Source organism: Oxyura jamaicensis, chromosome 1 (assembly GCF_011077185.1).
Source record: "Oxyura jamaicensis isolate SHBP4307 breed ruddy duck chromosome 1, BPBGC_Ojam_1.0, whole genome shotgun sequence".
NCBI lineage: Eukaryota > Metazoa > Chordata > Aves > Anseriformes > Anatidae > Oxyura > Oxyura jamaicensis.
The window spans coordinates 111722437-111746783 of NC_048893.1; the positions used below are offsets into that span (position 1 = coordinate 111722437).

A 24347-nucleotide genomic window follows, 5' to 3' on the forward strand; every position below is an offset into this window, starting at 1 on the left:
AAGCCCCCAGATGAAATGCTGTTTTCCCTTCCTCCTCCCCAGAAGTTGTAGTTTGGGCAACATTCCCAAATGATATTAGAGTTTTGATGACACATTTCCTTAATGCCTGAATTTGTTTCTTTTTCTTTATGTTTCTCTATGTTTCTTTTTCTTTATATCTTCTGACTGACACTCAGATAATGGAAACTTGTCAATTTCAAACTAAGGCCTCTACCTTCCACAATTTATCTCAATGTAAAATTTCATATGGAGTATGTTTCCATAATCTAAGAAATCAGTTCTGGCATTAGTCTTATGTAGGTTAGGGTAGTGTTATCTTATATATGAAGGTACTTCCCATTTATACATATATGTATGTATATATATATATAGGCTAGAAATATTGTTTGTTTCTAATCCAGCAATGCCAGAACAAACACCTGGTGCATCCTTCCTCCTGAAAACTATGAAAAACAAATCCCACAGAGACAAGCATGCATTTTAAGCTGAACTATGCCCACTGGACAGAAAGCTACCACGTCTTGTTGTATCTGTGTCTGACTATCTCCAGACCTGAAGGCTATCTGGAAAGTTTACAGACCCCTGTTGATCAACGTAGAGGATGAAGCATCCCTCACATTTGGTAGGCTTAGGAAAGACCAGAGATATTTTATAGTGGAAAGTATTCTCTTTTCCCTGCTGTGGTCTCATGGAAAGCCCATGAGAGCCCATTAAGCAGCTGCTAAGACGTAAAATAACCTGACTAACACAAAAACCATGAAGGGCTGTTCAAACTGTATGTTTATTTTGCTTTTTACTTTTTATTTATTTTAAAACAGAGCTCTCCTTCATTGCTTCCCTCACTAATATTCTTGGCTCCATTTATTTTAAAGCTTGAGTATTTGGGTTAGCATTTTAGGCAGCTGAGCATCCAGGTGAGCGTCTATGAACAGCTTTGCTCCAGCCAGCTGAGCACCTCTGGTTCTCACCAGAAGTAGCTGCTTTGCTGGTGCCAGCAAGGAGCCGTGCCTGCTGCTTGCCCTGCAGCCCTCCACTACCCTTGGGAAGAAGCATGGTGTCTGCACACACTGCTATGGCTCTTGCCTGAAAGAAGATGTACCTTGGCTTTTCAGCCCAGACAGGAAAATACTGTTGCCTTTCCAGCTGCCCCCTTTATCCCACCTGCTTGCTTAAATAAAACAAAGCAAGGATGAAAAAAAAAAAAAAATCCCCTGTATACCTATCTGGCTGTCCAGGAAAAAGGCTCATCTTGGGAGTCCAAGTCTGAAGATATTTACCCCAAGTTATTTAAACCAAGGAACCAGGGACTAGCTTATTTCCATTCACCCAGCTCTGAGCCAGGGCTGGCCATCATCCCGCAGCTGCCTGGGAAAGTGTGAAACCCGCTTGCACAAAGCTCCTCTGTGCTCTCCAGTTGTCCCAGGTAGTATCCAGGGTTGGACTTGTTTTTCTATGGTATTTGATACCACTGGGTACCAATGATACTTCACTTTGCTCATAACTCCTAGCTACTCTTAGTTACTCTACTGTAACCCAGCTATGGATCTCACCTGGTTAAAAAAATAAGCAACCAAAGGACAAACTTTTAAATGTACAAAACTGTCTTTGGTTGGGAACAGAAATGCAAACTCCTACCTAAAGACAAGGAGAGGGAAAAACTGTATTGGGTTTAATGTAATTGTGTTAATCAGACAATTTAAGTGAAACAGTAATGGAATAAAGAAGGATAAAAGGGTTCTTAGAAAAGGCAGGAGTGAGAGAGCTGCTAACTCATTTGAGACAAAAAGGGAGAGTTAATTACTATCTGTGAATCATTAAAGGGTTAGCTGAGGCTGGGGCATGGGGAAAAGCATAATGTGAAAAAGAATCAGTCTCTCTAAGGAGGTGTGATTTTTAGTAATCAGGAGACATGGAAGAATTTTAGCTCTTAAATTCATCTTTTAAAGTAGTTTGCAAGTCTCCTGTCTCCCTGAGGACTAGGAGTGGGGTCACAATTTTGTGCAAGATGTGCTTGCCTTGATAACTAGATGTTCTGGTACTTAAGGGCTTGTCTTTTTAGATCTTATGCTGATGCCATCATGCCATTCCCCCCCGCCTCCCCCTTTTTTTTTTTTGGGGGGGGGGTGGGGGTGAGGGGGGAGGAGGAGGGTAGTTGTTTTGTTTTTTTACACTTCCATGAGTATTTTCCAAGAGGGCATTTGGTATGATGGGGGTGAAATCCACATGTTGTCATGCAGATGTACAGGATCCATGGATTTTGTTTTTTGTGTTACAGGCAACTGTTTAAGAGTGCTGGCAGAGATGCATCAGCACATTTTCTCTTACCTTGTTCCTATCAATAAATGCATCCTGCAGAGTGGACTGCTCCGAGCTGTATTGATCTGAGCAAAGAAATTACTCCTTCCTCCAAACCTTGACTTGATGAGAGTGGGACAGGCATTTATTTACAGCTTCTCTTACATGTTTAACTTGCTCTGCAGCTCCAGTGCTGTTTTGAAAATTAAAAGCCAATAAAGCCCTGAAGCCAAGGGAACTGTGTGCTTGTTCAACTTATTTTAACCAGCTAGGGGTTTGCCATGAAATCTTTGAAAATGGGGGCCCAAAGGAGCCTTCACTGCATAAGGAGGATGAATAATACCAAACATCTTGTACACAAATGAGGAGGAAGCCTCGTTAAGTCAAGGAAAGTTGGCATGCTCCAGGTTGTCAACCAAATGTAATTGTAGGGGGATATTGGAACATTTCCAGGATCAGCAGTCACCAGGAGTATAAAAGGTGCGTGTTTCCTCCCCCCACATCATGCTCCTTCTGATCTGTCACTGAAGGCTTTTTTGGCAGGGAGCGCAGCCACAGCCCTGCGCTGCTCAGCTGGCGTCCTGGCATCCCTGGGCTTGAGGGCAGCAGGGAACCACCAGAACAAAAGGATCCAGCCTCAGCTTTTCCCAGGAACTTCTCACCTTCTTTCAGAGGACATGAGAAGGTAGCTGGAATGGAAGATGAAAATGGCCTGAGCACAAAGTCCTGAACACTACTGATAAAATACATTTTCATATGTAAGTGCAGTAGTGATGCCCCAGCCGGCTCAAGCTGAGCACACTAGAAAGACTCTTGTGGGAGTCAGAAATATTTGGATTGCCTGAAAGGCACATCTCCAATAAAAAGTTAGCTTTCCATGCAGTTTTTCAAGGGGAAACGGTAAAATAAATTTCTCTCCGTATGCTTAAATTAGGTTCTTATCAAGAAAATATTTCACTATGAAATAAAATAAATCATCAAAGCTAGTAAATAACCTTTTTTGAACACTCTTTTTTTTTTTTTTTCATTCTGATTGGAAATACTTCATGGGCAAACCTTAATTCTTTGTTATTCTTAGTATACATAGGCAAAAGGTTGATTTTATTTTTTTGTTATTTGTTTGCTTTAAAATTTGCTTTATCACCATATCAGTCAAATAAGTGGACTAGATGGGAAATACTTTCTTATTTGAGTGAGATCTCAGCACTCCTTGGTAGATCTGTAAGAAGTACATACCTTAAGGACATCTTCATTTGGCTTCTTCTGTAGGACTTGCCAGAAATTTAGCACTTAGGCTTAACAGAACTAAGGACGGAAATGCAACTTGATTCATTTCAAGACACTTAAGTACTTTGCTAAGTTAGTGCCATTATAACAACATAATTGCATTAATAATAGTAATGAAACAATTATACATAACTGCATTTTTCTATTTTAAAACAACCTGAACTGAGCATAGTGCAGAAATGTTTGAATTAGCAGTGCCCACACTGTCAGCAATCAGGGAAACTGCATGATTTTCCCAGTGTGCTGAAGCTAACTGGGTTTTATTCCTTTCAGACCCCATTTAATATTTCCAGCTAGCACTGAACAGTGTGTTCATACGGGCACTAATTTGGGATGCCCCACACCATGTTCTCTTGATCAGGGCACAAAAAGGTAGCCAGAACACACACAAATACGTACTTAGCAAGACAAGTCAAATGTTGTGTTAAATTGAGTATTCAATCATTTATACTTCTTATAAAACAAGCAGGATTACTTCTCATATAATCAAAAGATGCAATAAAGTAATATGAGCTGGCAGCTCCCCTGTAAAGATTTTTTTTTTTTTTTTTTCCAAAGAAAGCTATGTTGATCTTCAAACTAGAATAACTTTTTCCTCCCTTTTCTCCTATTATGGGAAAAGCTGCATTTTTTTCCCCAATCCTTACATAAGCAACTCATTTGTGTGAGCACAGCTCCCAAATGGAGCCTCCCAGAGATCCGTCCCTGGGGAGTAAGTACAGTAACGTCAACACATTTCTTCTGATCCAAAATATAGTGAAGCAAAATGAAAGCCTCCTGGTTTCAGATGAAGGGAGTGCAGTGTCTAGGTAAGTCTGATGGTGAACAGGCTGCATTTGTGCCATTCTGGCTCTCTGCCCCTGAGTAGCAAAAATGCTGTGGGAGAGTGAACCCCATTTTTATTATTATTATTTTTTTTTTTGGAAGGCATGACACCACTTGCCTTTTCTGACCAAGGTACAAGAATACAGTGTTCAGAGGACAGTGCTAAAATGGTCACTATGTTTACGGAAAGCCAAGTACAGCAGAAGTCAATGGAAGCAGACATCACAAATAAAGGCAGAAGACCCTTTTATTTCGCATAGACAAAATGCAAAGAGTGTCTCATTAAATTAATATTAAAAAAAAAAATGTCCCCTCACTCCACTGACATCACTCATCCTAATTAACAACAAAAAAAAGAACAATCAAGGACCCATTTTCTAATTTAAAAAAAAAAAGTGCAAAACATGACTAAAGACTTTTTGTTTTCCCATGTTCCTGTTGAATTCACAAATAGGGTGATTTTTTTAAGTGATTTTTTTTCCCTTTTTAATCTTGTCTGATGGAACTTCCAGTTAAAATGTTTTAGTTAAGTCTCCATGCACTTCGTAGAAAATCAGTAAAAACACAAACGCTTGTGAAGATCAGAAAACTGGACTCTTTTACCCAAAAATTCAGATGTCCAGTCAGATGAAGCTCACACTCAGACAGAAAAAAAGCAAGAGAGTCTTTGCACTGTCTGTCGCTCATATTATTTTTTTTTGTCAAATATTTTGGCAATCTTCTTCTTTAATTATAAATATTGGAATTCAATAAAAAAAAGGTAGCTTTCATTGGATTTTTTTTCAGTGTAAATATTTACAACCACTGTCCAGCCATGCTCTTTTTGTTATACCAGGGTGTAAGATTTTGCGTAGGGGTTGTTTCCTTTCAAGTGGCCCCGGGAGTCCAGCAGGGATTCTTGGGAGCTGCTCATTTTCGCTGCCTGTCCGAGCTCAGCTCCTTCTCGCTGAGGTAACGTTGCCACAGCACCGGGTTGCCATGACTGGACGTCTCTCGTGGAGGATGCCTCCATGGGGATCGGCTCCAGGACAGTGGGGCGCTTCAAGGTTCGGCTTTTCTGCGGCTCCAAGCAGGCTTGCCCCAAACCCAGGTCTCTGCTCGCGCCCTGCACGCCACGGTTCAACAAAAAGTCCATCCGGAGGTACGGTGGCAAATGCACGAGATCACCTGGGGAGGCAAAAGAGAAAAACACCACCTTATGTATGGTCCACGCACTGGCTGGGGGATTCAGACGGATGCATTTGGCCACCCCAGCTAAGGATTTGTAATCAACCCAGCTGCAGCATTTATAACTCATGCATCATCTCTCATCTGTTCACTATGCTGTGACCTTGCAGAGTCAAGGGTAATGGGTCAAGGAGCTCCTGTGGGCAGACCCCTAGGAGTTTGTTCATATTTGCTATCATAATACGATGTTTATAGTAAGAAGCACAATGTCTTTTACATGCACTCACAGCACGAAGAAGGTAAACTGAAAAAAAACAGCAAGTTTTTTCTCAAATTCCTTAAAAACAAGGTCTTGGTCTTCATTTCTCAAAACTTGGACAACGTGGAATCTTGGTAGATTTCTATGTTTTATTTTCTGTTTTGAATGGAAACCTCCACAATTAGAATTAATGACCCCAATCCAAAATAAAATGACTGACTCATTTAAAGGGGGTGCAAGGATGTTAAGGTTATTTAGAGATGTTTCCAAATAAAAGAGAAAAACATTCTTGTCCTAACATAACAACATTTTCCTGTTATCCATCATCATTGTGTTTAAGCCACTAATGATTTTATGTTTTTTTTTTTTTTTTTATATTTTTTTTTGGCAATAAAATGCACTGGAGCTGGCACCCTGGCTCTTGTTTCGCCCTTCTTCCTTTCTGTTCTGTATTGTCAGTGCATATTCTGGTGTGAGAGTGAGAAATAGGTAATATATGAAAGAAGTAGCCTTCTCAGGACCCCTTATTTATTATTTCCCCTGATTTGTGAGCATTTCTATTTGGGTTTGATGATGGCTCATACCAGATGATCTGCCTTTGCTAAGCTGTTGAGTTCCAATAGATGCCTTGGACCTGCTGTCAGGAATAAGCCAGTGGTTAGCAGTACCATTCCTGTATCTGCACATCTATTAGAACTGCTACAGAAATCAGTTTGACTTATTTATTCTAGCCCTGCCTGTTAGGTATTCATAAAATTGCTTCAAGGAAATGAGGGGCAATCAAGCACGTAATGAAATGCATTTCTAAAAATATTTGATGGTGTAACCTCACATATTTACAAAAAAAAAAAAAAAGGCAAAAAAAAAAAAAAAAAGCACTGTTACAGGCACAGCCAGGAACAGCATTTTCACTTTTTTACAGGCTTCTGCTGCAGGTATATAGATTCCTTCTTATGGCTGATATAAAAACCATAGCCTTAACCACAGATGGGATGTATCCAGAAGGTTTAAAGTAGAAGACTCTTGGACCTATCACTCCTGTGTCTACATGAGCTATTTACAGCTCGAGAAACTAAGGCTGACCTGTGCCAGTGGCATAAACAGTAGACCAGGAAAGCACTTCTTTGTAATAAAACAGCCCATAAAATTTTCATTTTTCCTAACCAAGCTAAAAGCTCTCCAGTGCTCTAAAATAAAACAGGTCCTTTACTGCAATTCTTACCTGAAAGACTAATAGCATCTGCTCTACCCATGATTTCAGGTCATAGACCAGGAATTGCTGAGGAGATACATTTGGGCAGAATCTCTGTTTATTCCTATAGAAATCCCCCAGGCACCGTCTGACACCATATGCTTTATTCTAGTTGCACCTCCATCACTGATGCACAGCACAGGGTATTTAACCCCTGCAGTGCACATCTCAAGGTTAGGCTGGCAACGGCGACGTTTATGTAAGGTTGAGAGAGAGGGGGAGGCTTGTGCTCATAATCACACTGATTACTGCTTGAAAAATGGATTGTGGTAGCGTTAATTGGTTTTGCTCATTTACCTTATTTTCCTATAGTACATTCCACGCCAAACACATTAGGTGCATGAGGGCCAGTTTAGCTGAGACAGCAACGTGCCTGCTGCTGGGGTGAAGTACATCAGGACATGGACACACAAATTGGCAGGCACAGGGAGGTGCCCACTTGCTCTGCTTCACTACTGGCATCAAACTGAGCAGCTGTGGAGCTTGCTGCAATGACCACTCCCTGCAGGCTGCAGGGAGAAGACCCTAAGGCTGTATCTTTTGTAGCATCCTAAATAAGGAGCCTTACAGCAGCCACAGTGGTGGGCAGAGACAAGCACCTCCAGAGTGCAGGAGAGGGTGGTTGTGTCCCCATCTCTGCTTGAAAATGAAGGCAATGAGGGTCTTTGTTTGGCTGCCTCGGGCACGGGATTTCTCAAAGAGTTTTTTCTTGGCAGATGGCAGTGGTTTTGTTAGGCAGGAAAATCTTACAACTAACTATAATACCAAAGTATTATCTTCTCTCTTATCAGGGGAAACAAGGGGTGTTTAAAAACTGCTGGGGCCAGAAAGTGGGGTTTCTCTTGTGATCCTGTAGATAACCCCCCATCAAAACACAGCAGTCCCTTTTGCCTAACAGATGAGGACCAACTTTCTGTGCTGCACCTCCATCCCTGCTTCTCGCAGCGACGGGCATTTTCCTCAAGATCTCTGCCTTCCTGACACCCTCTGAGGCAGGCTGCACTTCTCTCACCCAGCATGTCCAATGGCACAATGCACGTGGCTCCACTAAGACCAGCCAGGCCACCTCATGCACATTACCCCTTACCCCTTGCTGTCAACATTTGTGAAGGAGCCAGTGCGGAGCAGCATCCGGAGTATGGCTCATTGGCAGCCTTGAGATGTCCCCTCAGTCAGCCGTTCCCATATCTTAACACATCCCTGTCTCTTGAGAGCAATTGGTATGCACGGACTATAAAAAGGATGTGTTGAACCTTACAGAGATGAAGGGTGGTTTTCAAGCTGCTGTCTAGACATTTCTCACATGTAGTTAAGAGCTTCGGGCTATGTAAAAAAAAAATAAATTTCCCGCTCCATAAATTTACACAGGAAGGTGTAGTCAACAATCTGTGTAAAAAAATATGCAGTCATTTTACTGCGATTTTCTAAATGACTGGGGGCAAAGTTTCAACAGGATTATAGTAATGAGAAACTAGAGGATGTAACTCCTTCTCCAGAGCTAGATATATAGTGCACAATCTCTGACATGACTTAAACAGTGCACTAATAATTTGATTACGGTGTACACATTTATGTACATTTATGTAAAAAGTGCCAGTCCTACTTATAATCATCAAGAAGTATCTTTCCCTGCAACTACTTCCAAAAGAAAACAAATGTTTAAAGCTACTGGAAATGAAAAAAAAAAAAAAAAAAGATAATGTAACTTTTTCTTTGCTAGGATTGAAACGGTATCATAGTATGAGAGAAAGTATTTGATTTATAAGGACTAACATGTTTCTGACTTAAAAACATAGCCCTTGAAATGTAACCACAAAGCTTCACTTTTGGCATTCCTTCATCAATTCTGAGGGTGTTTTAAAGAAGATTAAAAGCCTCTTACCATATCTGTGGAGTTACTTGGTAAGATTTTAGTTCTCATTCTTCTGGACTCAACCATATAGACTTTTTTTTTGATTTCTTACTATTCAGCTGAACAATAATTTATTTATTTATTTATTTTTCAGGCAAAGCATTATGAAGTTTCAGGATGGTTCACTGCCTTTGATGCTCTAATTACCTCTTCTCAGTGGTGTGTGTGCCTTATTAGTAATGAAAGCAAACCTTTCAAGTGCATGAGCACTACAAATGAGCGTGTTTAATAATTCATGCATTTTGGCTTAATTAGTACAAAAATCATTCAAAAACATAGTTTTATGATGATTTTTTTTTAAGGAAAATTTGCTGTATTTAGAAAAATGGAGTTTGTATACAAATAATAAGCACCCAGTCAAATCTGAATGTGGCAATTTAAGCCAGAGCAACCCCAGACTTTTTTTTTTTTTTTTTTTTTTTTTTTTAGTGGCCAACTCTCTAAAGAATTACTATATTACTATAAGTATAGTACCTTTAAGAAAATGATACTTTCAATAAATACTTGCAAACAAATGCTAAAAACCACTTACCTTATTTACCAGAAACAATGCAATTTACAAAAAAGGGAGTACTTTCTGAGCTAATGCATCACTGAGAAAAATATTATATACTTTTATTTCAGTGCAGCCAAGGTGATACAAAAAGTTTTGAAAAACAATATCTATTTTTCCTCTGGAAGTCAGCACCAGGTATAGGAGGGTTTGGGATGAATTTCACAGGCTACATAGAGGAAAACATACCACTGCCTAACTTTTCTGGAATTTTATTCAAGGAAGCTATCTTGTTTGCAGAACTAAACCAAACTGGGATGCACTCTTTTATCCCTGAATATTCACTCTTTCAAATGCTAGAAAGCTTGCATGCGTTTTTGCTTTCATCTGCTCCAGAAAATCTAACAGTCTGTGCTATATTCAATACAGAGATCATCACAGACTGTAAAAAAGATACTCTTACCAAGTAGTCACGTGATAGCTATATGCATTTGCTCATGAATCATAACTTCTACAAAAGCAAAACCAATTTTCCTTCACAAAGCTCCAGAACAGATCCCCTCAGTGCTGACAACTGCCTGATGAGTTTCAGGGTCTGATTGCCATGTGAAAGAAATTCCACATTGCTTGCAGTATTATTTCAGAAAGGTTTATAATGTAGGATCGGTGACTCTGACAGGATATTTTTGTTAACAAAGGTAAGAATAAGATGGGGTGAATAAGGCACTCACATGACTTACTTGAATAAGGGAGTGTGTACAAAAAGCTCTTGAAGATGTCCCTGGCATGATCTCACAGGATCGGTGATCATGCCAGAATTGAATCTATACAGCTCCATCAGCAAGGGTAAAGTGCCTCGCTAATGCAGTTATTTTGATTTTGGAGGTTTTCTGCCATTTGGAGTGCTATGGGGGCGGCACTTTGCAAAGTGCCACTGTGCTCAGCATCGCCTGCCTTGCCCTGTGTTTGAAGGGGAAGCGCTGGTGGGATATTGTGTTCTCATGCGAAAGGAAGCGAAGGAGACAGAGCTGCTGACAGCTAGCTTTAAGTTCAGTTTCATGCTGATTAAAAAGTTTAGTGGGGCTTTCCAGCTCTCTAGCACAGTAAATAAAACAGTGAAGCCTTTGCTGATACTCACAGGCTGGTTGCTGATACTCACAGGGTGTTTTTCAGGAGAAGATTGCCATAGGAAAAGCAAATATTGGAAACAGAGAAAGGGTGGAAAGTTTTCAAGGCCAAGGTGAGAGGCTTGATTGAAAAAAAAAAAAAAAAAGAGCACAAGCAGTGCTCGGAGTCTTTGCCACTTCAAAACCTGGCACACCATTAAAAGCTAGCAGGCAGAGCTTTCTTAGAGAGCTGTAGCTCGAGCTGGGCTGATAGCAGCAACAACATTTCTCACAACTGCTGCTGTCAGCAGGCTCGTGCTCCCTCTCTCTCCGTCCGTCTCCTGCCTGTGTGTCCAGCACCTGTTGAGCTTTGTGGTGCTTGCCTTGGCTCAGCATCCACTCAAAGGATGAGGTGGAAGCTTGGAGGACAACTTTTTTTTTTTTTTTTTTTTTTTTTTTCTTCACTCAAGGTCTGTTCAGTGTGGAGCCACCTTCCCAATTCACTTTATTTTATAATTATTATTTTCTCGGCAATGTTGCAGCAAAATGAAAGAACTGAACAATCAAAAAGTTCAGAAGGATGCTCTAAGCAACACAGCTCCACTCTCTAAAGCCAGTATTGATCTGTACTGGAAATGGAGGTGACATTATCTGGCAGATGAAGTAAAACCATGTCTTTACCCTGTTCAGGTTTGTGATCACATTTAGGAAACAGCCACAATGCTTTAGGAAAACATGTTGATCTTCCCATTTCTAGACTGAGAAACTGCAATCCCTTACCACACTTTTGAGGCTGTCCTTTATATCTGGCAAGTTTCCTTTTTCTTTCTCTGTGAAGACTGCACCCTCATTTGAAGACCTTAATTAAATGCTGCACATTGCAATCTGCTAAAACTGGCATTGTCATAAAAATATTAACAATACCAGTTAAGTTTCACACACAAAAATAAAATCAACAGTTGCTGTTCACTACCGTCATTGGAGTTAACTCATATGAAACACCAGAGTATCAGGAAAACTGTAATTCAGGAGCCAAATTTTCTGCCGTTATAATTCAGAGTAGCTATATTGATTTCTGCAAGACTATAAATTGATTTATACTTACTGGAGATTAGGCTTAAGTGACTGAAAATGATAATTCAACCTAATGTGGACCTTTTTTTTTTTTTTTTTTTTTTTTTTTTTTTTTTTTTTTAATAAGATGATTCATTTTGTTATTTAGATTTAAGCCTCCTAATTCCAAGAAAAAGTCCTTAATCAATGTTTCTTAAAGCAAAAGCATGGCTGCTACAGTTTAACTGAGCTCATACATCTGTAATATATCAGCATAACATACTATTCATATGTCTAACTGGATGCCAGGAGACCTGATTGTGAGATTGTTGCCTAGTCTTGGAATGCCTAATGAAGCAGGAACTGAAGCACTGCATTTTGCTTTGTGCTCCTAGAAGCAGAACTTTGGTCTCACGTATGGACCTGCACTTGTAAAAACCTGTCAGGATGTTTGATACCTTTCAGAAGTAACTTCACTGTTTAAGGCAAACTGCCTTATTTTTAAGGGCCTCTCCACTGCTGAGCTGGGGATGTAAGGAAGTAAAAAGTGATTAACTCCAGGGGCCAGATAACCTATGGGGATGCCTTGTGGATGTTCAGTCTCACAGGGCAAGTACTTCTGCAGAACTAGAGCCTTTTTGTTTCAATTTAATGCAATGTCTATGTTAAAAAAAAAAAAAAGAAAAAAAAAAAGAAAAAAAAAAGTTGTAAAATGGACCTCACCATGTAAATCAATATAATCTCTGAAACAGAAAGTTAGAAAAAAAGTCAATAAATAATGAAATGGTGATAGAAAAACAAAGTACAGGAGCTCTCCATTCCCGTCTTTGTCTTGTCATGCAAGCTGCTTCATGCATTTTTTAAGGATGCTCTGAGACAGCCCTCTCCTGTCTGCTGGCTGAGCTAGGGGAGTGGTGCTCCAGCCCTCGCTCAGGTGCCTGTAGTTAGCAACACTGGAGTTTCAAGATGAGTTTGCTGATCCTTGTGCAGTGAACACACTGTTTAATTATGCATCACTTCACCTAGGGTTAAACTGATCGTGCCTCCATGGAAAGGGGCTTCCATCACAGGTTTATTCCTGGGATATCTTGGGAACCCAGGCTAGAGAGGTGAGAAATTTGAACCATACTTACGGTTCATTGAAATCAATGGGAGCCACTCCATTGACCTCAACAGGCTTTGCACCATGCCCATGAATTCACAGCTAAACCTGACCTCACCTGCGATGGGAGGCACAAGGCTCCACTAATAGCTGTGGGGAGGTCATGCTGCAACAAGGAAGCCAATACCAGCCCTGCCCTGCTGCTCTGATGAAGGTGTCTTCACAGATGGATTGCTGTAGCTTGGCCTCTTCAGGTCCATCAGTTTGAATCATCTGAGTGCTGCTGACAAAGTGCAGCATTGCATATTTTTTAATTAATCCACTGGGGCAAGAGCTCCACCTTTCACATTTAAATTAAGGATGCTGGCATGAAGAGGTAAACAATACTGAAATATGTCCATGTGCACATATGGCTATGCTTTAAAAATAAGCATAAAAGAACCTTTTACATGGATAGCAAAGACTATCACTACAGTCAAATTAGGAATGCATTTTTTTTTTTTCTCTCTAGTTACATTAGTTCTCAAATTACTTTCAATAATCTATCAGATCTCCTCTAAATCTAAAATTACAATAATGTCTTGTGGCACAGGAGAAACTAGGAGAGCCCACTGGGTGAAGTCATTTAAAGCAAAAAACACCCGTAAATAACCACAAGGACCTTAAAGCAAGGCTGGAACAGCTCTTGTCTGTATGGGAGCAATTGCTTCTGGTTACCTTGGGCTGACTGAGAGGCCTCTCAGAAATCACACACACTGCCTCAACAATATAAAGATGAAATGCTTTGACATTTTCAAAATTAAAATGGTATGAGCAGGCCAAATCTATTTTCTTTTTTGAAGCAAGATTTTTTTCATAGGCATGGTTAATCTTCAAATCAAAATAATAAATAAATTAGATGTCAGCAAGAAAATATAATTGTGTTATCAGACACTCCCAGTAAAGTTCCTGAGGAACAGGTACCAATTGTTTATCTCCTTAAATAAATAAATAAATGATTTTCCTAACACCAGTATCACTGATACACAGATGACGGTTGTAAAAATAATTCAAATTACTTTTGTTGTCACTGAATTGAGTTTAGCTTTCAGACTTTTTGTGTGCTACCTAAAATGGAATTTTCATATCACAGTTGTACAGAGACTTTGTAACTGAACAGCTGCCCTATTTAAACTCATGATTCACACTGATAATTTCCCTTTTTGATCTCATAGCATTTTAGCTTCTGATCTGATCCTGTTTAGGTTCCTTTTTATTGTGCTGCCAAGGTTAAAAAACTTGCAGTGTGAACCTTCCTCTACAAGTCCACCAGAAGCAAGGCAATGATCGCAAGTACGTGTTCATGTCAAATGAAATGCAGAATTAAATGGGTTTCATCTCTGCAGAACATTCAGCTTTATACAGCAGAAGGAGAAAAAGCTCTTGATAGCTTCTGCAGAAATAAAAGCTGAGAGAGGATAAAGGCAATTTACTCTCATCACCAGAGTGCCATTTCTATGATAAAAAAACAAATAGCACAGTCTTTTTTTTGTGACATATAACTAGTTTTCCAACAACACAAGGGGAAATAAAAAGAAAGTGTTCCAGGTACAAGATAATCTAATGTGATAACATTAGAAATGCTCACCTAGGGGTGTAATTCCAGCATATATCACGTCTGTGTAAGTAATTATACATACAAGTTAACATACACATTAAAAGTATTTGCTACAGTTAGGAACATAGGCATGGAATTTTATCCCCCCCCCCCTTAACAACAGTTCTGCCTGTCTTACTGTTTTGCCACTTGCCTGTTTTGATTTGTCTCCTTATGTAGTTTTTTCAGAGCTGGACATTGGTCTCTGGTTGTGGAGCCATAGATTTTTTCATTCTATGTATACACTATATATGGTATGTGCATATGCATTTATCTCTCTCTATCTATATATTCCATTGCATTTGAAACCAGACAGTGCAAGCATAGAACTAAAAAAGAAAACAACCCATATGTTATCATTTCCTACTTCACTGCAGGATTCCTGAACCAAAAATGTCAAATGTGGATCACAGAATCACAGAATCACAGAATAGTCTAGGTTGGAAGAGACCTCCAAGATCACCGAGTCCAACCTCTGACCTAACGCTAACAAATCTTTCCACTAAACCATATCCCTAAGCTCTACATCTATAGATCCCCCCATATCTTCAAGAAATTCAGTTTTGGATCTATGAACTGCTGAACTGTACAACTCCATTTTCAGTCAATGCAGAATAATATAACATACATGGGAAAAGGAGGCAAAAGGTAAGCTGGAGGCCTTAAGTCAAGAGTCCCAGCTATTAGTGAATCTCCCATGGCAGAATTTGTATCGGATTCAGTTACTGCTGCAGCTTATAGAGTGCTGTCAGCAACTTCTCCATAGAAAGCATGTCTCTAAATAGATTCCATCACTATGTTGCACTTGTATTCATGGAGTGGAAAAGGGAAATAACTCCTTCACCCTTCAATTCATAGATCAATGGAAAAGAGTTCACATCTTTTTATCTCAGGTTACAGGGCTGACATTGGAAATATACAGTGCTTTCTATTAACGCCTACTTCATATTTTCCTTATTGTGCTAAGCAGCTTATTTTTAGCTGTAGTGACTGAATACTGGAAAAGAAGATTTGTGTCTTGAACATAAATTTTACCTTCCTCTTGGTTGTTTATAACTACATTTATGCACTGCAGGTGAGGTCCAGCCTCTATTTCAAGGACCACTTTTAAACAATTATTTAGTAAAGTGTTTTCATTCTGTAGCTTAAGAATTGTCTGTAAAATAAGGTTTTGCCATTCAAGTGGGCAGAGTGAGTTAAAGCAGTAAGAAATTTTCTAAATTGGGTCAACAATGCTAATTCAGGTATCTTAAACACTGAAAGATTTTCTAGAAAATGTGCAGCAGCCTTAGGGCTAAACTCACTCTGCCTTTCTTAGATGCCCAGCTGAAGAATCCCAGACCAAACTGTCCACCTCTCCCTTCCCACTGGCTGCATAAGGGGAGAGCTCAGACAGTGGTACCCCTCCAAGCATTGGGCCTCTCTGGGTAACAGCTGGCCTGCACTGCTCAATAGTTTCACCGGTAGACATCACTGAAGGTGCTGATGCCCACACTTGCTTACTGAGAACTTGTCTGGGAGCAGGCCTGTCCTCTGGCTGCTGCGAGAAGGCAGTGGCTGCCTGCCAGATCTCCTCTGGGAAGGAGAGGCTGAGCAGGAGCGCTGGCAGACAGAGGATGGAGCTCTACCCTCAGGCATTAGCCAACAACCCAATGATGGCAAGAGGAAAATGCTTCCATTCGAGTATCAGCTTAGCAAATCGGTGCTTCTGCTTTGTAGGGACCCAGGAAAGCACTCAGCTTTCCTATCGAGCAATACGGTTTTCTTGCCATCTTCATGGCTGTGGAATCAGTTTCAGGAAAATCTTTTTTTCAGAGTTTGCCTGTCTGCACCTGTGTTTTTTCCTCCACCCACATGCAGGTTTCTTTATAAACTAATTCCTTTCAGTAGCTGAAAGCCTGTAGAGGAGATTCTGGGATATAAAATTTTGGGGTCCTTTAAATTGATTTAAAAATCTCTTAGTCTGATATACCCAGTGAAAGATATCTGTTTTCTAAAAGTGTATCTGAGATTGTGTTAGTCATTAGGAGTTTATAAATTAATAGGATGTCCAAAGAGGAAGAGAAGAGGGATTGTCAAAATGAGCTTGTTTTGTTTGTTTGTTTGTTTTGTTTTTGTAACATTAGGTAGACCAATGTGTGGTCCCACACGTTGGACCACACAAAGACCATTGTGTGGTCCAACAAGTCAAGCTAATCCTTAAGGATAATATCATAAAATCAAAGAGTATTTTCAGTGACAATTAGCATCAGTAAAAATATATATAAAAATCTGGGGGGTCTGAGTTTTGCAGTAGCACTACTAAAGGGAGCCTTCTGCAAATTGCAAGAGACCTGATGAAATTTTCTAGATATTTCCTATTCAAGCACCGGTCATCTATTATTTCTTCTAAATATGAATTCCATTGCCGGAGGATGCAAGCAAGTGATCTGTCCAAAAAAAAAAAAAAAAAAAAAAGGATATAGATAGCACTTGGAAAGCATAGAAATATCAAAAGATTGCCCAGTTAATAAGCCCAATAATGTAGTAGTGAAGGAAGGGGAAAAAAAATAAAAGGCTTCTTGGCTGAGACTATTACCAAGATTTAAAATTATAATAACAGAAATCTATTTTTAATAAACTCTGCTACTGCAATGTTTACTGCAGTTAAAAATAACTGTTCTGGTAACTCAATTTGTGGTTAATATTTTTGAAGCAGAAAAGAAAAACAATATTGGAAATCTTTTTCAACCTCTGCAATTATCTTCCAACTTTTTACATTACAGATTTTTTGATGGCACAGTGGAAGGTAGGAAAAGTGTATATTTCTTTCTAATTTCTGTCCAACCTAGTTTCTGAAAGAAAGATTTGAATGACAGCTTTGGAGAATGAAGGACTGACTCATTTGTCAACCTCTCAGGTAAACATGGGGTAGCAATCGTTGAAACCTCTCAATATTAATATGACAGTGTGCCTCAGTCTTGATCTGAAAGGCCGTAGTACATTGTTGAGATAATTGTCCAGTGTGCCAATTCCTTGAAAACCTGATCTTGATAATTCTAGTTAGTGACAACTGTGGTGAACAACACAATGTAAACTATGTTGATACCATTTTTATATCATGAAGAGTATTAACAGTGAACATATGTTAGGATTTCAAAAAACACTTTTCTAAAGGGTCTGATTTATCCCTTGTGTTTAAAGTACTGCTGTGCTATCTCTATTGCTCCAATTTTCTCTTATAACGTGCCTCCTGGGACACACTACCATTCTAATGGCTTACTGAGCAATGTCACCATCTCCAGTGTGTCAGCTCCATGACCTGGGCAGACCAGGTCTGCCAGCTCTGGGAAGCCCAGAAAAACTTGTGTGCAAAACTGCATCTATCTTTATTTATTTATTTATTTATTTATTTTTAGAAACTATTGCAAATCTGTTGTTAGGCAGCAAGGCTAGTTTGATTGGTGGTTTAACGTGTGAAATTCACAGTTATTATAAAGGAAAAATAACCATGTTATTGTTGATGCTGATGCAAAACCTACAAATAACCTCATCTCTTCAAAGATCTCTCTATGAAGTTGTAAAGATCAGAAAGAAAGGATGCTTAAGACATGCTTTCACAACACTGAATGTGAGAATTCATAAAAATTTTACTTTCATGCTCCATTTCTGGTAGTTATAACTTTTCGGAAGTTTAAGAAAAGTGTAACTCTCTATTATTTGCTTGTGTGTTTAGATTGGAGAAAAATTAATAATGGTGTCTTTATATACTTGAAAGTTTTGGTCTGGTCTCAAGACAATGATGCAGAAAACATCTACAGCTGCTTCTACAGATAGATAGAAGTAACCCCTATCATATCTAAGTAAGTTGAATGATGTTCAAGGATCACTTCCTCCAAGCTCAAGAGAGATCTTTCCCAAAGAACAGAAAGTCAGGCAAAAATGATGGGAGGCCTGAATGGACGAAAAAGAGCTCCTGGCAAAACTCAGAAGAAAAAAAGTATACAAAGGGTGGAAACAGGGACTGGTAACCTGGGGGAAACACAGAGACACTAACCAAGCATCCAGAAATGAGGTTAGGAAACTGAAAGCCCATTTAGAGCTGAGTCTAGTGAGGGATTTCAAGGGCATCAAGAAGGGCTTCTATAAGTACATAGGTAATAAAAGGAAGACCAGGGAAAATGTGAGCCCACTACTGAACGGAGCCACAAATCTTGTGACAAAGGACATGGAAAAGGCTGAGGTACTGAATGACTTCCTCACGTCAATCTTTATTAACAAAATCCACCTTCAGGAATCCCAGGCCATGGAGTAAGGAATATGTACTCTTGGTGGAAGAGGATAAGGTTAGGGAATGCATAAACAAACTGGACATACATAAATAGATGAGCCTTGATGGGGCACACCCACAAATTTGCAGATGACACAAAACTGGGAGGAGTGGCTGATAAACCAGAGGGTGGTGCTGCCATTCAGAGGGACCTGGACAGGCTGGAGAAATGGGATAAATTTCAAGAAATATAACATGGGGAAGTGCAACGTTCTTTGCCTGGGTGGAACAACCCTATGTGCTAGAACATGTTGGGAACCACTTAGCTAAAAACAAAAATAGGTTTGCAGAAAATGCCCCAGGGTTTCCAATGGACACCAAATTGGACATGGAGCAGAAATGTGCCATTACAGCAAGAGGCCAACAGTATCCTGGGCTGCATGAGGAGCGCAGCCAGAAGGTCAAGGGAGATGATCCTTTGCAGCACTGCTGGAGTTCTGGGCTCCCCGCTACAAGAGAGACATGGACATTCTGGACAAGATCCAGCTAAGGACCACTAAAGATGGATAAGGGACAGTGGCATCTCTCTTATGAGGAAAAGCTGAGACAACTGGGACTGTTTAGTGTAGACAAGAGAATGATCAGGGAGGAACTTTCTATGTAACTTTCTATGTATAAAAACACCGGAAGGGAGGGTGCAATGAAGACAGAGACAAGCTCTTTTCAGTGGTATCCAGTGTTAGGACAAGAGGCAGTGGGCACAAACTGGAACACAGGAGGCACCAACTGAACACTAGAAAACATGTTTTTACTGTGCAAGTGACAGAGCACTGTCACAGGTTGTCCAGAGAGATTGTGGAGTCTCCCTCATTGTAGATCTTCAAAAGCTGTCTGGGAATAGTCCTGGGCAAGCGGCTGTAGGTGGCCCTGTTTGAGCATGGGATTGGACCAGGAGACCATCAGAGCTCCCTTCCAGCCTGAACCATTTTGTGATTTTGTGATGCATTAAATTCAGCTGATATGTAAGGACGTACTACAGCACGATACGTTTGGCAGCCTGAGTTATAAAAGAATAACTATGCCAAATATTTAGATCATTCTGAAGTCATGGTGCTTATCTCAGATTTAATATGACAAAATTGCTTCATTCCCATATTTGGTAGTTACTGCAGCATTAGGCATGATTACTCTATTTTTCTTTATAAGTATAGTATTATTTTTTCATGGCATAATCCATGCTTTTTTACCTCTCTTGTCTGAGCTGACTTCATGAAACTGATTCTTGTTTCCATAAGCCAAAAGTCAGGAAAAAGGAGCAGAAATCCAAGAGAAGTCAGAAGCAGTTCTGACTGCTATCCTGAGTATGTATCTGTAGTACCAGCTGACTGGAAGGGAAAGGTCTACTAGAAGACTTACATTGAGCTAGAATATGAGGCAGCCAGCTATTACACATCACTAATTGCAGATATAGAGTAGTGCAACTATGAAGAAGTTTTAAAAAGACAGTTGTAATTCATAGTTATAGTGCTGGAAATGATCAATTGCTAAGCTTTCCTAGACATTTGATGAGCCATCAAATTTAATTCAAGCTGATGGTGCGAATGAAAAAGTTTTGATTCAATTTTTGAATGAAAATGGTAGGGAAGTTGGGAACATCAAGCCAGGCTGATGTCAACCCCTGGAATACAAGCCACTGAATCTTGATTTAACACCCCCCCCCCCACACACACACACACACACTTTTTTCCCCCCCTGCAAACAAAGAACATTCAAGCTCCCTTCTCCTTATCATTAACAATCTCAACATGGAGTGACCTGAGGTTTCTAATACTGCTGGAAAAAGCAGATTGTTGGATGATCAGGCTTGACCAAAGAGGTACAAAACAGTCCTGTGAAATGCTGAGCAAAAGGAAGAAAGGAAACAGTGACATGGGCTGGGATGCCTTCAGAACCTCACAGGAAGGTCTTCTGAAACCAAGTCTCAAATTGTAACTTTTTGTTTCCTCACCCCAAACATTTATGGTAGCAACAAGGTAAGAAATAGGTGCTGTTACAGCTGAAAAAGTCTTTAGAAATCAACTCCATCATTGCCTTTCTTGAACAAAGTTGTATCTTTACTATTAGGTAGTTTTAAAATGACATGTTTACCTAACTAGCTATTTTTTTGTTATCATCTTTCTGAGACTTAGAATAGTTGGAGATTATTTTGCAAAACAAATACTCTTTATTGCAGAACACTAAACCTTTGTTGCAACCATGGAAGTTGCAGCAGGTAGCATTACAAGAAGTTTTAAAAGTGAGGTAAGAAATTAGGAAAGGGAAGGCATAATTTATTTAAAGTGACATTGTACAAGAAAGAGATAGAGTTGGGGGAGAAGAAAAGCAAGCACCATCAGAATAGGTAATAGTTATCTTGACTGACTTCAAGAAAAAATAAAGATGGGCTAAAGGAGCGTAGTCAGTGTTTAATTTCAGATGTTATCATCTACTTTATCAGTTTTATGTCTCTTTTTTATTTTTATTATTATTATTTTTTTTACATTTCTTCTCCCTGTTCCCAAATGTACAGGTTGCTTTGATCAGTTATGTTCAAATTATCAAGAACTCCTTCAGAATTTCTGAAGTGGTGGGTGAAAGAATAAAGATGCCTTGTAAGTACTTTCTGACTGATTTTGAACACTAAACATATCAGTCTGTCTGCTACTACTGACAATTCTCTTTACCAATATGTTTTGGTCAAAGCCCCTCATAAAGCATCCTTTAATAATTCATCATTCAACAGTCATGGGCCAATATTTAAGTCAGTCCACTGGAACATTAAATTTGTTGTCAAGATATTGAAACTAATTATTCAGTTCATGGGATATTTAATTTTCTTACTGCAAAGTAAAGCTTAATGCCAATCATGAATAGCAGGTACAAATTCAAATTCAAACCATTTAACAGACAGAGTAAAGATGGCTATAAGTGTGTATATTGCTAGAGGATCTTTGACGATATTCCAACAACAGAAGTTTTTAACTTAAGCCCAGGGACTAAATTTTAGTGCTGTATGTCCCTAAGAAAATCATCTTTATGTGAATATATATATTAGAATATTTCCGAACACTAAATATACATAAATAATGTACATGAAACATGAAAGGAAGAGAGTAAACTATTTGTTAAAGAAATTATGCAAATGTCTTTTGACTGGCTGGAAGGAGAGTACTGCAATTTTGACCTTGCTGTGAATGTAAATGCTTCCCTTCAGCAGAACAAGTATAAATATTTATTTATTTATTTATGTATTAAGCTAGAAGTGAAAATTATTTCTATCTTTATCTATTTTTACAGCTTCTGGGTATGTGGTTCTACTCTGTGACTACAGAGAAATCAGTAATTTCTCTCACTATATTATTTCCTACTTATTTTCCCTCTTATCTATTCATATGATACAGTAATTTCCTGCCTTGTCTATTATAACTTCCTATCTTCTGCTTGGTTTTATTCTTCCTGTGTTCTACTTTTAGCCTTCTCTTTTGAAATCTTTTATGCCTTTTTTTTTTTTTTTTTTTTTTTTTCCTTCCAGCGTTAGGTCCTACTTTTGAATGACCTTCCTGATACTATTGGCTATCATAAAATGAAGCAGTTGTTCTGGGAACAGAGGAATGGAATATCTTCCATTCCTCTGTTCCCAGAACAACTGCTTCATTTTATAGTGTATATTAAGCAAAAGTCTACTCACTACTCATTTTTACATGTGTCAGCACAACTGATTACTTTCTTTGTGTATAAGTAGCTCCATCCACAGTGTCAAATGTAGATACAAAATAAAAATAAGAAAAAATACAATACAATACAATAAACCATGTTTTCAGTTAGCACACAAATGTAATTGTGTCTTTTTCCCATTTGAATCTTTCTCCACAATGTCACGTCATGTATTCTCTAACAAAGACTGACAAAGATTTTGCAACGTACTCAATATCAGAATATCACAAATAATCTACCTATGCTATTGTACATTAGGGTATCACTAAAAATAGCATTCTTCCTGAACTAGAAATTTGATTGAGATCAGTAGATGGATGTCCCTAAGATATCTTCAGTCAGTTTGAAGTTAGAGTAGGGTTTAAATTTGTCTGAAGTTCCATATCCCTTGAGCTATTTCATTGTCTTCATTTTCTTTGCTTTTATTTTCCCTCCTTTAGATAATTCTGACTTGATATTTGTAGATGTCAAAGAGAGAGTATAACAGCTGAACAACATCACCAAAAGGATATTACATTTTCTCTAAGCTACAAGGCAGAAGGGATAGTACATCTTCTACAATCTGTCTTTATGAAGTGTTCTGATAGAAAATTTTGCCCTCATGCAGAAATTATTGCTGTAAGACATATTTTATTAGTGGGTGGTTTGAGTTGGAGATGGGCATATGAACCCCCGTATGGTCTTTTTTAGCCCAGAAGGGTTTATTGCCTGATGGCTGCAGCTGTAGAGGAATGGATTTATTGGCCTAGATTGTGCCTTTCTGCTCCTAAATTTCCATATTCCTTCTTTATCTGTATATGGGAGAATATACTCACTTAAATGTTAGGTTATCCAGGATAAAAAACAATTGTCTCTGTAAGTAATTACATGATATATTGCACACCTTCTTTCTTCCTTGTGATATAACCTGTCCTGGTAACTAGTCTAGGCACGGGGTGAAATGCTTACCCTCCCAACCCCAGGACCAAAATGTTACCTTTAATGTCTCACCTGGCCGATGTGCCTTTGGAACTGCCATGTTCATCACTCGCCCTCCATCCTGAGGTTTGGGGGGGGATGCGGTAAACCTGCAAATCCCCGACTCTGACGGCGTGCTTGAGGTCAGACTGTCTGTGTAGTCATTAGTCCCTGCCGTGAGCTGCTCTGACGACGTGTCTGATATGAAGCATTCTGTAATGGTGAACTTGGCATGTCTCAGCTGCTCTTCCATTTTTGCATGCTCATATGCTCTTGCTAGCTCTTCGTATGTCGAGGAGGCACTTTCTGTGGAGACCATGCTGCTTCTTGCTCGATCTAAACACCCAAAAGATAAACAGTGGGAGAAAGAAAACGTCTGTACAATACTTTCTGGAAGAAGAGAGAAAAGCATGACAGTGTTTCTTAATAAAATGCAGAACCCTTGAAATTATCATGGTGATTTGAATAAGTCTGCTTTGCTTTAAATGTCTCTACAATTTAAATTTAGTCAGTTGCTTGATAATTAGCGATAATCTAAAGTGAAGTCTCATTCTGCTAGCAGCATTATGTGGCTTAACATTAACTTCATAGTTTAGAAAAAATAACCTTTAATGCATGAAAAAGGTTTATTTTATTTTATTTTATTTCCTATCCTTTTTTTTTTTTTTTTTCAAAAAATAATTTCTCTGAAAGTTAAATGCTTTAAAAATGTTAGAAGCCCACAGAACAGATTTAGCAAAAACAGGAATAGTTTCTTAACATTATCCTTTTAATGAATCTCACAGATATTTCTGAGAGGTGATGTCTGAGTGGAAAAGATATATATATATATATATATTGTATCTGTTTCACCTTTTTTTTTTTTTTTTTTTTTTTTGAGAAATCCCTGAGAACAAAGGTCAAATATAAAGGCAGTGACTGATACACTTATGTCTGGTCTAGATGCCAATTGAAATATTAACTCATTTCATATACAAAAAATGGTCTTAAGAAAGCAATAT

The 24347-nt window shown here is 39.0% G+C and overlaps 1 protein-coding gene across 3 annotated transcripts in view; it reads right to left on the reverse strand.

Moving 5' to 3' along the window:
- Positions 1-4636: 4636 nt before the first annotated feature.
- Positions 4637-24347, reverse strand: part of DSCAM (DS cell adhesion molecule) — a 478055-nt gene continuing 458344 nt past the window's right edge. For all 3 annotated transcript variants that reach the window (XM_035315830.1, XM_035315828.1, XM_035315829.1), the window contains exons 32-33: positions 23380-23682; positions 4637-5574 (exon numbers count right to left, since the gene is read on the reverse strand). In XM_035315830.1, the coding sequence (XP_035171721.1) occupies positions 5234-5574; positions 23380-23682 (644 nt within the window). In that variant the 3' untranslated portion in view covers positions 4637-5233. The remainder of the gene's footprint in view (positions 5575-23379; positions 23683-24347) is intronic.